At 46.1% G+C, this 12,205-nt stretch overlaps 1 protein-coding gene across 1 annotated transcript in view; it reads right to left on the bottom strand.

Moving 5' to 3' along the window:
• klf8 (Kruppel like factor 8) overlaps positions 1–9,655 on the bottom strand; it is a 41,286-nt gene extending 31,631 nt beyond the window's left edge. Inside the window, exon 1 of the mRNA XM_062536494.1 lies at positions 9,123–9,655. Within this exon, the coding sequence (XP_062392478.1) occupies positions 9,123–9,149 (27 nt within the window). The 5' untranslated portion in view covers positions 9,150–9,655. The remainder of the gene's footprint in view (positions 1–9,122) is intronic.
• Between the last annotated feature and the right edge of the window lie 2,550 nt (positions 9,656–12,205).

The raw sequence follows: 12,205 nt of genomic DNA, 5'->3' as shown, positions 1-12,205 counted from the left end.
GACAGACTTGCCTCTGGGTCTGCCCTATGGGTGTGATCTCTCTCTCTCTCTCTCTGTCCCTTTCCTCCTCTATCCCTCTCTCCCCCTCTCCCTCCCGGGCACTGTATTGCTCTCACCATTCCCTGTACTCCTCCCTGCCCAAGCTGCAATGCAGTGTGGAAATCAAGCCCTTTGGACACTTAATGAGATTACAAACAAATGACATCATGGGTCTCTCCTGCATTCCTCTTCCTGTGCTAGGTGTCCACACTGGGCCTATATGGTGCTGTCAGCGTACAGTCATGGCTATACTGGTTATATATTAAGTCCTATCCCTCATGCCAACTCGATTGCTACCTAATATGTAAACCATTTTCAGATTTGTCTCATCATTATACCAGTCCCCTAGTCTGACTAGACTACGTCATCCTCCCAATTCGGCTGCACCCATGGCTACCAGTCCCCTTCATCACTCACTCAATACAAAGTGCATTTCTGCCGTAAAGTGCCATACTATGTAGTGCAATGCTGTTGTCCAAAATATTGCCTTTCCTGCAAATGAACAGCAAATAATTCCTCTAAACTTTTGATACTCAGAAAAATGCAGTTTTTGACACCTGAAGTAGAGAGGTTCCCTAATATGAAAGTCTTAGTGCTAGTCACCTTCCTCTCCCTTCTCACAGGCTAGTCTCCAAGCTATTCTTTCTCTTATGCTAGCATCCTATTTGCTAACCTAGTTCATGCTAATGCTATTCACTCACATCAAGCTAACCAAAGGCCTTTTTTTCTCAGAGCTTTCTTATAGTTTTCTATAAGAAGTTTTCTTATAGAGTGACTGGTCTAACCCTCTTCCAATGAATTATGCTAAGCTAGCATAACAGTGGGGTGTCAGACTGGGCTGCACGCACAGAGGAGAAGGGTAGCCTATACACTTAGACAGCAAATAGGCTAATTTCCCAAAAAGTTGGCGTGTTTGTTTAAGCACTGGACCAAACCTGGCTCAGTTACACTGTAAATTCTCAACATAAATTCATCCTAAAGGATAGTTGATCACTACATTTCAATGGCTTATTTATAAAATCAACTAGCAGTGCTAAGGCTTCAAATAGTTTACAACAGAAACCACTAGAGTAAAACAGTCAAACCCATTAAGTACACAGTTATACAGCCACTGTAAGCATGATTTATTTTCAATTACTGTTCATTCTAATGATCTTACAAGACAAGTGTTGTTGTTACCAGACATAGGCTTAGCAGGGGCCCAACTTAGAACACAGAAGTGTTCTAACTTTGTATAGGTTCAAATAAACCCTAACGCCAAACTTTCATTTGGGTCTTTATGAAGGAATGATTGACGGGAGCATAAACCCTTACTAACTTTATCTCCATACTTTCATGTAAAGTAGGCGTGCGTGGGCCGACACGAGAGGCCAGGTCTACAATAACAGCCCAACAGCAATGACACGTAGGCAGGCTCTGTTCTCCAGTGGACAAACACAGACGTACAGTTCCTCACAGGCCGTGTCTCTCTCGATCTCCCCTCTCTCTCTCCCCCTCTCCTTCTCTCTCCCCCTCTCCTTCTTTTCTCTCCCCCTCTCTCTCTCCCCTATCCTTCTTCTCTCACCCCCCCTCTCCTGTTCTTTCTCTCCCTCACCCTCAAGAGCTTCCAGAGAGTTCCTCCCAACACCAGACCCTTGTTCACATCACATAGACCACTCACGCCTCTTGCACTGTGTGTGTGTGTGTGTGTGTGTGTGTGTGTGTGTGTGTGTGTGTGTGTGTGTGTGTGCTTGGGTGGGTGGGTGGAGTAGGGGGTTGGGAGCTGGAGGGGTGTGTGGAGAGAAATGAGAGAGTGAGAGGACATATACAATCATTCATATTGGATTTGCCACCATCACAGGAATTAACTTGTTCGTTCCGACACTGGAAACATAACAAGTGCACACACACACACACACACACACACACACCTCAAAAGTTTAAGATGATTTAAGTTGACAGTTGGGAGTCTTATACAGAAATCTGCAAACACACACACACACACACACACACACACATGTACCACTGGCACCGCATACAGTCAGTGGCAGTGGGAAACGCCCATGAGTCTTTAGGGTTGGCACAGACTGTGCTGAGGGCCCGGGTCTTATCTGGACACACCCTTCTGATGTAAACTAAGCGCCTGCTGCCTCCCACAAGCCGTCTCTACACACACACACGCACACACACACACACACACACACACACACACACACACACACACACACACACACTTTCACATACATACAAACACACACACACACGCACACACACGCACACACAAACACACTTTCACATACATACAAACACACACACACACACACACACACACTGACCAAGTTTCTCATACAGAAACTAGAACACTCAACATACAGGAAGTAGTTCAAACAGGAAACCAACACAAATGCAACATGTAGCCAATTTAAACAGCCTTTAACACTGAACACAAGCCACAAACTGTCTCCTCTCCTACCTCAATGGAATTGGGGAGCGTTTAAGTATGTGGTACTGGCTCAACAGTTTCTTCACACAAACAATACTCCCACCACAAAATTACTTTCACCAGTAAATTGCTAAGGGCTGATTTCCCGTACGTGGATTAAGCCTAGTCCTGGACTAAAATAGACCTTCAACTGAGCTTTCCATTGGGGAATAAAGGCTTGAACTAGAAGAGGGCCACAAAAAAACCTTGGACTAGGTTTAATCCATTTATGGATAAAAGTCCTAAATGTTTATTTAGCAGCTGGCATATATTATATATAGCTAATATATATATTCCTATTCTGTTTTCAGTACCTAGAGAGCATATATCAGGATGTGTGCTCTCATCCATGTGTGCTCTCAGCATCTTACTCACACAGGCTATAGCCTAACAGTCCTGTGTCTTTCGTGATGCTGTTATGCAGTGAGAAGACTTTCTCACGCGCCTGCCTCTTTCTCTGTTGCTCACAAGCTAAAGCTGTTTCATATGAGGACGCCTCAAAACCACACAGCACCAGGAAGGAAGGAAGAGCTTCACTTGTCTACAATGGAGGTAGAGATAGACAGATGGGGGTTGATAAAGAGAGGAGGAGGAGAGAGAGAGAGAGAGAGAGAGATGAGGGGAAAGGGAAAATGAGAATGGCAGGTAGGCAGCCCTGGTGCCAGTGTTTGAAATCCTGGATGGCCTTCTCAGCTTCCCTTGCACAGTCACCTGAGAAGGTTTGGGTCCGTCCAGGCCATACTATAAAGAAGTGACTGTGGTGATGGCAACGGCTTGCCTTTGTACTTTCACCTCAGGATGCCAAAACAACTCAAAATGTGTGTGTGTGCGTGTGTGTGTGTGTGTGTGAGAGTTTAGACATATGTATGTCACACACACAATAAACACATACAGCTCATATCCTTAACTCTCTTTTGACCCCAGCGAAAAGAGCTAAAGACAGCCTGACGTTTCCGACATCAATAGCCTCACACACACACACACACACACACACACACACACACACACACACAAATACACACATTCAGACACACCCTCCCCACCCCTCCTCACCCCCACTCCCCTCCTCTCCCCTTTCATTGCAGGCAGTTTGGCAGAACTGCAGGGGTTGCTATGGGGACGGGATTCTTTCCCTCGTTAATGATTGTGCGGCGATGGCAGGGGGTCACTCTGTCACACCGGCCCTAATCTGGGGAGGCACGGACCACATCCTCACATCCTCACACTCCCTCCACCATATTCACACACAAACACACATACATACACATACATACACACAGACATACATACAAACACATACTGTACACACAACAAAACCACATTAACAGACACACACAGACACACACACGCACACACACACACGCACACACATCCGAACATGTACATACAAACATATACTGTACACACAACAAAACTACTGTATATTAACAGACACAGCAAAACACACATAGACACACACACACACACACACACACACACCCCTACATGTACACCAGCATTTACTGTACACACACAGACACACAAGCATGATATTCACACACTCTCCATCTGGGCTACATACAAAGTACTCAGACACTCATTATATCTCATTTTGTGTGTGTTGTACATAAACACATAAACGCACATACACACAGATACACACACACACACACACACACACACACACACACACACACACACACACACACACACACACACAAATGCTCATACACACACACACACACACAGACACAGACACACACACACACACACACACACACACACACAGACACAGACACACACACACACACACACACACACACACACACACACACACACACACACTTCATTCCTCCAGTCCTCTGCCAAGGCCCAAACCAAACCCAAAGGCTCTGAGCTCTTCACACTGAAGGCCCCTCTTCTTTGTAAAGCACAAAAACAGAGCACTTCCTGCTTCACTCTGACAGCTAGCCCAAACCATGCAATACGCACACCCACACGCACACACGCACACTCACTCACACACACACACACACACAAACACACTCACACACACACACACACAAACACACACGCACACACACACAGCCCACCCACCACCTGCGTCAGACCGCTACACAAATCCACCCCTGCAAACTCAATCCAACCCTGCCAAAGTTCCCCACAACACACACACTCACTCACACACACACACGCACACACACATAGACACACACACACACACACACACTCTCTCTCTCTCTCTCTCTCTCTCTCTCTCTCTCAGCGCTTGCTTACAATGCCCCTCCTCCTCAACCACACTCACACTCACACTCACACTCATACACACACACATACGCACACACCCTTTCGAGGACCCTCCCCTTAGCTCAGTCATGTGCTCTGGGCCCTTGCCTCTAAAGTCAGCAGTTCCGCTAATGCTAACAGGCTAAATGTATTACTCTTGGAGGTCACAGACATTCTCTCTCTCTCTTTCTCTCTCTCTCTCCCTCTCTCTCTCTCTATTTCTCTTTTTCTTTCTCTCTCTCTCTTTCTGTCTCTCTCTCTGCAGAAATTCTCACACAAACATTCTCACACATTTACTCTTCCTCCCTGTTGTCGTCTCTTTTGCTTGTGTTTATCTCTCCATTCTCATCCTCTTCCCTTACCCTCTCTTCATCTCTCTCTCTCTCTCTCTGTCCCTCTTCCCTCTCCCCCCTTCCTACCTTGTTCTCTTTCTGGCTCTTTCTTAAGTGTTGCCTCACCAAGTCATCTATCCAGTGTTGACACTACCCAGTCCCTTGGCTTCTTCCAAGTCGCCCACTTATTCTTTACGAGGTCCCCACAACTTCCCCAAATACAGGACTTATTGGGGTAAAACCTGGAACGACTACAAGGCTCAATGCAACACAGTAGCATGGGCTTTTCAGAAGGGAAGAGAAGATACCTCCAACAAAACACCATTTTTTTTTTCATGTGATTAAGGTAATTGCTAACCATCTAGACTTAACAGTGGGTGATACATTGTGTACACACCAACTGAATCACATCTGGGTCAACTCTCAAACTCAAGGAAAAAAATGTTTGTGAAAGCCTGCATTCTTTCAACAGGATATCTTTAGATATTGACTAATCTATCCGGTCCAAATGAGGTCCATCACAGAAATAAGATCCTTTGATTAGCCTACTGTTGTCCTCTTATAACACGACCAGTTTACTATGACTGATAACGAACACCACGAGCAGTGCGAAAGTGATAAACATGGCCGCTAACACTGTCTGACGCACGCGCCTGGTAACAGTTAATGGCAGAGTTCAAAGCAGATGACCCTGGCGGCTGAAATAAAGTGATCCAGGGTCCAGGGAGACAATACAGAGGTCTGAGGGCAGACTAGCCTCTCCACTCTTTCATCTTTTATGACTCGCTAGTGAGCCCGCGCAGGAAGCTCGCTGTCACTAAGGTGAAACTGTGTGCGTGTGTGTGTGTGTGTGTGTCTCTGTGTGTGTGTGTGTGACAGAAAGAGAAAGAACAAGAATGAGTGTGTATATAACCAAGCAAGAAAGGAAGTTTCCGGAAAGAACTCACATGGCTAAGTGGCAGTCCAGGTGTGAGTGTGTGTCGTGGTGGAGGGTCAATTTTAATACACTAGCTTGTCTCCCCTCAGTTGGAGGTGTGAGCTGCACCTTAACAACACTGAAACCTCAAGTCACAACACCTCCTGTCCTTTTCACTCACCAAAACACACACACACACACACACACACACACACACACACACACAGACACACAGACACGCACACACCCATACGCACACAGTTACTGTAGCCTAACAGTCCCAGGTGCACTCCTCCTCAAACTTTAAAGACTGCATTCTCCCTTTTTTTCTGGCGTGAGTTACCATGGCAACAGGCTTCTGTCTCATCCTAACTTTAACTGAAATATTTGCCCATCACACCACAGACAAGCCAACAGGCACACACTAAAAACACCCAGCCACTGTACACACAATGCAGTGTCAGTCAGGCTGCCTTATGTGCTGATACGCCTAGATTCCTGAGGCATTTATGACATAGGCTACTTATAAGGGTCAGTGAAGCGCAGCAGTTGCACTGGGTGGGTGTGATCCCAGCCACTTGTTTACTGAGAAAGAGAGAGCAAGAGAGAGAGAGAGAGAGAGAGAGAACTGCTGAGGTGAGGAGGTGTTGAGAGAACGTCTGGGGTGTGGCCCCCGAGAAACAGCCACCAGTCACTTCCTGCCTCGTCTCCTCGACAACTGATCTGAGATCAGCCCCGCCAAGCACCAACGCCCAGTTCCTCATCACTCTAATCAGGAACACTGCAACACGGCAGTGCTTCTGCCTGATGTAAACACAGAGAGGGGGGGGAAGAGAGAGAGGGAGACAGATGGAGATCTGGAGGTGAAGTAAGGAGAAATTCTGAGAAAGGCATAGGGAGACATAAGGAAGGAGGCTGACAGAAAGAGAAAGCAAGAGAGAGAGAGAGAGAGAGTGTGTGTATGTGTGTGTGTGTGTGTGTGTGTGTGTGTGTGTGTGTGAGAGAGAGAGAGGTAGAGAGAGAGAGAGAACGAGCGAGAGAGAGAGAGAAGACCAGTCAAAAAGAGAGGAAGAGATGAGCAATGGACAGCGATCTAGGTTATAATGAGAAAGACAAGATACAGGGTGGTGGGAGTCAGAAAGTGAGAAGAAGTACAAAAAAAGAGGGGCACAGTCAGAGACAGCGAAAATAGAGAAGGACAGAGAAAGGGAGAGGGTCAGAGTGAGTGATATGGAAAGAGAGAGAGAGAGAAAGAGAGAGAGAGAAGCTGCTAAGGCGTGCCTGCCTCTCCCTTCTCAACGTGTACGTGCAGCAGAACCTCAGTCACACCCCGGCGGCCGGCTGCCTGCCTCCCCGTTACACACACAGGCGCACGGGCACTAAAAATAAATAGCCACTCCAGAACGGGGCCGGGCCAGACCTCCCTGCCTCCCAAACCTAAAAACGGTGCGCCCAGCCAGCTAGCCAGCTAGCCACCAGCCGCTCCTGCTGCTGCTGCTGCTGCTTGCTGGTGCCTTTGCTCCTCACCCAAAGAGCTCCAGCTGATATGGCTACCCAGTGGGCATGACCGCAAAGCCTGGAAATGGGAAGTCTTTCAGGAACGAGCTTCGACATCGCCTGGCTGACACTAACCCAAAGGAATGCTAACATCACTGCCACTGTGCCCATATGCCATCACCACCCCCGTTTAGTTGCTAGGCCTTTCCACATAAACATCTCAAACACACATATCCAATGCTCTACATAAGCACACCCAACGCCGACACCACACCAAGTGCAATGTCACTGTGACAACTCCAGTAGGACTGGACCCATGTTGTGCATGCACTAGCTGGGGTCTGTTGTATCTAACCTGTTGGGCAAAAGTTTGTGCACATCTGTTAATGATTGCTAGCTACGAGGCACACCCCTCCCCACACATCATGGCAACCTCGCCATCCAGCCAGACACTTCCCCCCCTCTTTCTCACACACCCTCTCCCTCTCTCCTTCTTCCCCTTTCTCTTTCTGTACCTTTGGCCCCATGGACTTGGAGTTGAGCAATGACCAGCTGGATTTGCTCTCGGGCCAAACTATAGTGCCTGTCTGCGGAGGTCTATTTCCCTGTGGGACCAGGTGAGATGCAACCTGAATGGATTAGATGATAAACGGAACAGCACAAGATAAAAATGTGCTTTGCTCTAGAGAGCCATTTCTTGAGGAGAGACTTCACCCAACTGTTTTGCACATGACACCAATGGTAGAGTGATAGCTGAATAGAGGTTGAAATGAAAACAGGATATTAAGTGAAATAATTTCTGTGACAAAAGAAAAATTGCTGTTGTAGCCTATATCAATCAAGGGTCATCTGACATGCAGGGTTAAGGCACTAAAATCATTCAAATCTGTGGCCACTGCCTGACATAACGCATGATATCTCTAATGTCACAGACACAAACTGCAAATCTAATCTGAGCGTTCTGTGTAAGCCCACAAATGGTATAGCTTTGTTGATAATGGTGCCTGAGGATGCATTGTTCCGATTCCCAGGAGACTGTGCACCTGGCTTCAAGCCTGCCACCGTTCTCTGCAACGGTAAAGGCACTGTCGCTTTAAGAAACTAAGATGGAGTCTCGTTATCAAACAGTTGCCGTGTTTCCTTCCTGCCGCACGCATTGCTCAGTTGAACCCTGCACAGAGGACTCAACCGCGCAGATGTCGAGAAATGTTGGTTCCATCCCGGTCGCGTTCATTTTCGCCGCATATGAGGCTCTCAATGCGAGGAATCACTAAACCGGGGAGCTGGTCGACAGAAACATTCGTGCAGAGAATTTCACAATATTTGGATTGGTGGCAGCAATTCAAGTTGCCATGGGATTCTGCGCCAGTCGCTTATATTCATCTAGGCTACCTACCTAGTTACACTATTGATTCGTATTAAGGGCTTATAGATGCTGGTATACGCAGGGTAAATTCACTGCTGTACGTCTACTGTCAATATCACTCGTTAGCAACCTACCCAAAAGGACTATTTATTCAAGCAGACAAAAAGATGTTTAACTGTAAATATGAACTGACTGCTGTCACTGACAGTTGGACTGGAGAGTCAATAACGGGCAAAACGGACTTACTTTCGTGTTACGAGTCTCCGTGTGCATCTCGGTAGCTAAGCGGGCGAAGGGCTGAAGGGGTGGAGTAGGGGGGTCGGCCGGGCGGGGTGTATTTGAATAATAGTATTCCTGCTTGCAGTTTTCTACCTTTAGGATTAATTTTAAACATGAAACGTTAACTGTTCCCTCGACTAGTCATTTAACGCATATCTCCAGCGTCGAAAATTCTCTTTCGCTCCCCCAGCCTCTCTCGGTGTGTTGTAGCCGTGTTCAGGGTTGGGCTCGATCTCTCCGTCTCTCCTCCGCCTCTCCCTGGTTCTGACCCCACCCTGCGTCCCCACCCCTCAACTGTGTCAATCAGAGGCTATGTAGCCAGCCGCAGAGCAGCTCGCACCAGCAGCAGCGCCCAGTCCTCTCCAAATCGCCTCCACACCGCTTGCTCCGATTTTTGATTTCATCGCCATGGTCGCTGGTTCAGTTTGCTGGCCAACAGAACACACCCTGTCACCTCACCTAATGACGTCAAGTTGTACCGGATGTTCTAGGCTTCTCCAGTGATACTTTTACTTGGCGCTGTGTTGAGCACCTGAATTCTGCACTGTTCCACCGCGAGCGCGCACTCTCTCTCTCTCTCTCTCTCTCTCTCTCTCAAACACACACACACACACACCTAATGACATACGACAGAAAATACCCTCTCCCAAATAACATGCCAAAAATGATACAAAATTCACAAATCCTATTATTGTTGAGCATGTAGCATTTAGTTTGCCTGTGAACACAATATATTATTTTTGGTTGGCTTATGGTAAATATTTAAGTGGAGGGCTAAGAGATACACCTTAAAAGTTTTGATTAAATTGGGAACCGTATAACTTCATCAGTAGCCTACAATTTGCTCTTGTTCATCTCGCTCTGAATGTGGCAGAGGAGGAGGGCCAAGCTCACACAGCCACACCCTCCGTGAGCATATGAGAGAGGGTGTGGCTCGGTCCTTATCTATCCGATTTCAGCGCGCTGTACAGAGAGGGAAGCGTGGTCAAACTAAACGGACATTTTGCAACTCATATTTACATTTTACAACTTGATTTCTACCGTTCAGACAGTTGAATACTTGTCGCTATAAACACTATGTAATATAAAAAATACACTAAAAAGAAACAGTCGCCAATTTTAGGCGAAAAACAGCAGGACATTTTAAATCAACGATGTAATCATAGCGATTAATTGATGTGATTATGATTGCAGTCATTAATATATTATGCTATTTTGCAGATCTGAATTTCTGCAAAGGAGTTTAGAGAACACAACATAGAGAATATAGAGAAACTATAAAACTATCTGTCTGCTTTTGTCTGTCTGATTTTTTTAGATTTAACAATTGCTTTTTTGCACCTCACATGAATTTCTGCAGAAAAGCACACTTCTCAAAACCAACCATTCCACTTCTTCAGAAAGGGAATCAGAAGTTGGGTGCAATTACATTTGCTGACACCATGGTTGGGGTACGGCCATGGTAATGGGCCAACTTAGATAGAAAGAGAGAGTCATTAAACCCCACCCAACAACAACAACAACAACAAAACTTAATTTCCCTTTTTATGTATCATATGGCATATATATTTGCACTGAAAAAAGCATTTGATAGTGCATGTTCAGGGAGTGTGATGCAGCTTAGTCGCTTTGAAGAACCCTGCTCTTGATCACACACAGATACACAGATAACTTTTATATTAGAGACTTTTACTTTGACTAGTGATGGGAAGTGACACTCTTGGGTGGGAGGGTGAATTTGTGTGTGTGTTTGTGTGTGTGTGTGTGTGTGTGTGTGTGTGTGTGTGTGTGTGTGTGTGTGTTTTCAAGGGAGGGTGTGTACTCTAATGTTTCCACCTAGTGGGTGTGTCATGTACTGACATCCGCTAGAGCGATTTCAGCACGGCAATCCATTTAGGCACCCTTCCAGTAGGCAGTTGACCCTAGAGGACATCCGCTGCTGACATGCCACATCCTATAGCTCAGCAGCAGCGCAGGTAGGTGCTAACCACACCAAGGGCGTGGGTTTGATGCCCAGGAAGCACGTATGCAAACGCCTTTTATGTGTCTATACAGTAAATTTCCCGCATATAAACCACTTTGTGTATAAGCCGCAGGACAGTGTTTTATGGAAGTTAAAAGAAACAAAACCATATTAATACCATATTAACTGCCCCCCTGTATAAACCTCATAGCTGAAGAAATTTGGCAAAATCAATGTATAAGCCGCGGCTAATAGTCGGGAAATTACGGTACAGCGTAATATATCACTTTGGATGAAGGCGTCTGCTAAATGATGATAATAGATCTTCACCCTATGTCTTCACCATTTGCATGTCTTTTAGCAGAATCAGCTGCTGAATTTACAACTGTTCAGTCATCCCTCTTTAGTTATCATAATAGTTCATTGTGAATAAAAGTGTCTGGTACTGAGATAAAGGTTATTTTCAATATATATACACACACACACATCAGCGGAGTGCAAATCTATAAGGTAATAATGTCAACATACCTTCCACACAATACCATCTCAAAAAAGGCGGTAAGATTACGGAATGGTGTGTTCTCAAACCCAGAGAACATACTCCCAACTTTAGGCTGCACATTCCCCAATCCATAAGTGTGTGTATCTTGTGTAAATGTGCAATGTGTCAGACCTTCATACTGAAACCGAATCTGATTACAGTAAGGCACAACATCTTCCTCTCCAGGCCGCAGACTAAAGAGGCTCCTTCCTATTTATGTTCCCGTGTCAAGAGGGCATGGAGGTCTTCTCCATCACCGATGACGAGAGCGAGAGCCTGTTCTCAGCAGACCAGCAAACAAGGCCATGCATGCCTCTGGTCACTGAGAATGAGAATGCTTTCCATTCCCACAAGCCTCCTTTCTGCTCCCAAGAATATGGAATTTCTGTTAAGCGGTCAATTTATTTTTGTGATAATGTTATGGTGAAGCCCGTGGTTAGCTTTCATGTAGGAAAGCACTTGTAGCGTAGGCCTATAGTTGTTGACTAGTTTAGGACAAAGTACGAGCTGTGGCAAAGAATTGAGTGAAAGACAATTGAGTGAAGC

This window comes from Sardina pilchardus, chromosome 5, assembly GCF_963854185.1.
Source record: "Sardina pilchardus chromosome 5, fSarPil1.1, whole genome shotgun sequence".
Lineage (NCBI taxonomy): Eukaryota > Metazoa > Chordata > Actinopteri > Clupeiformes > Clupeidae > Sardina > Sardina pilchardus.
The sequence above is the reverse complement of the archived record's forward strand: the minus strand, read 5'-3'. Positions and strand labels throughout refer to the sequence as shown.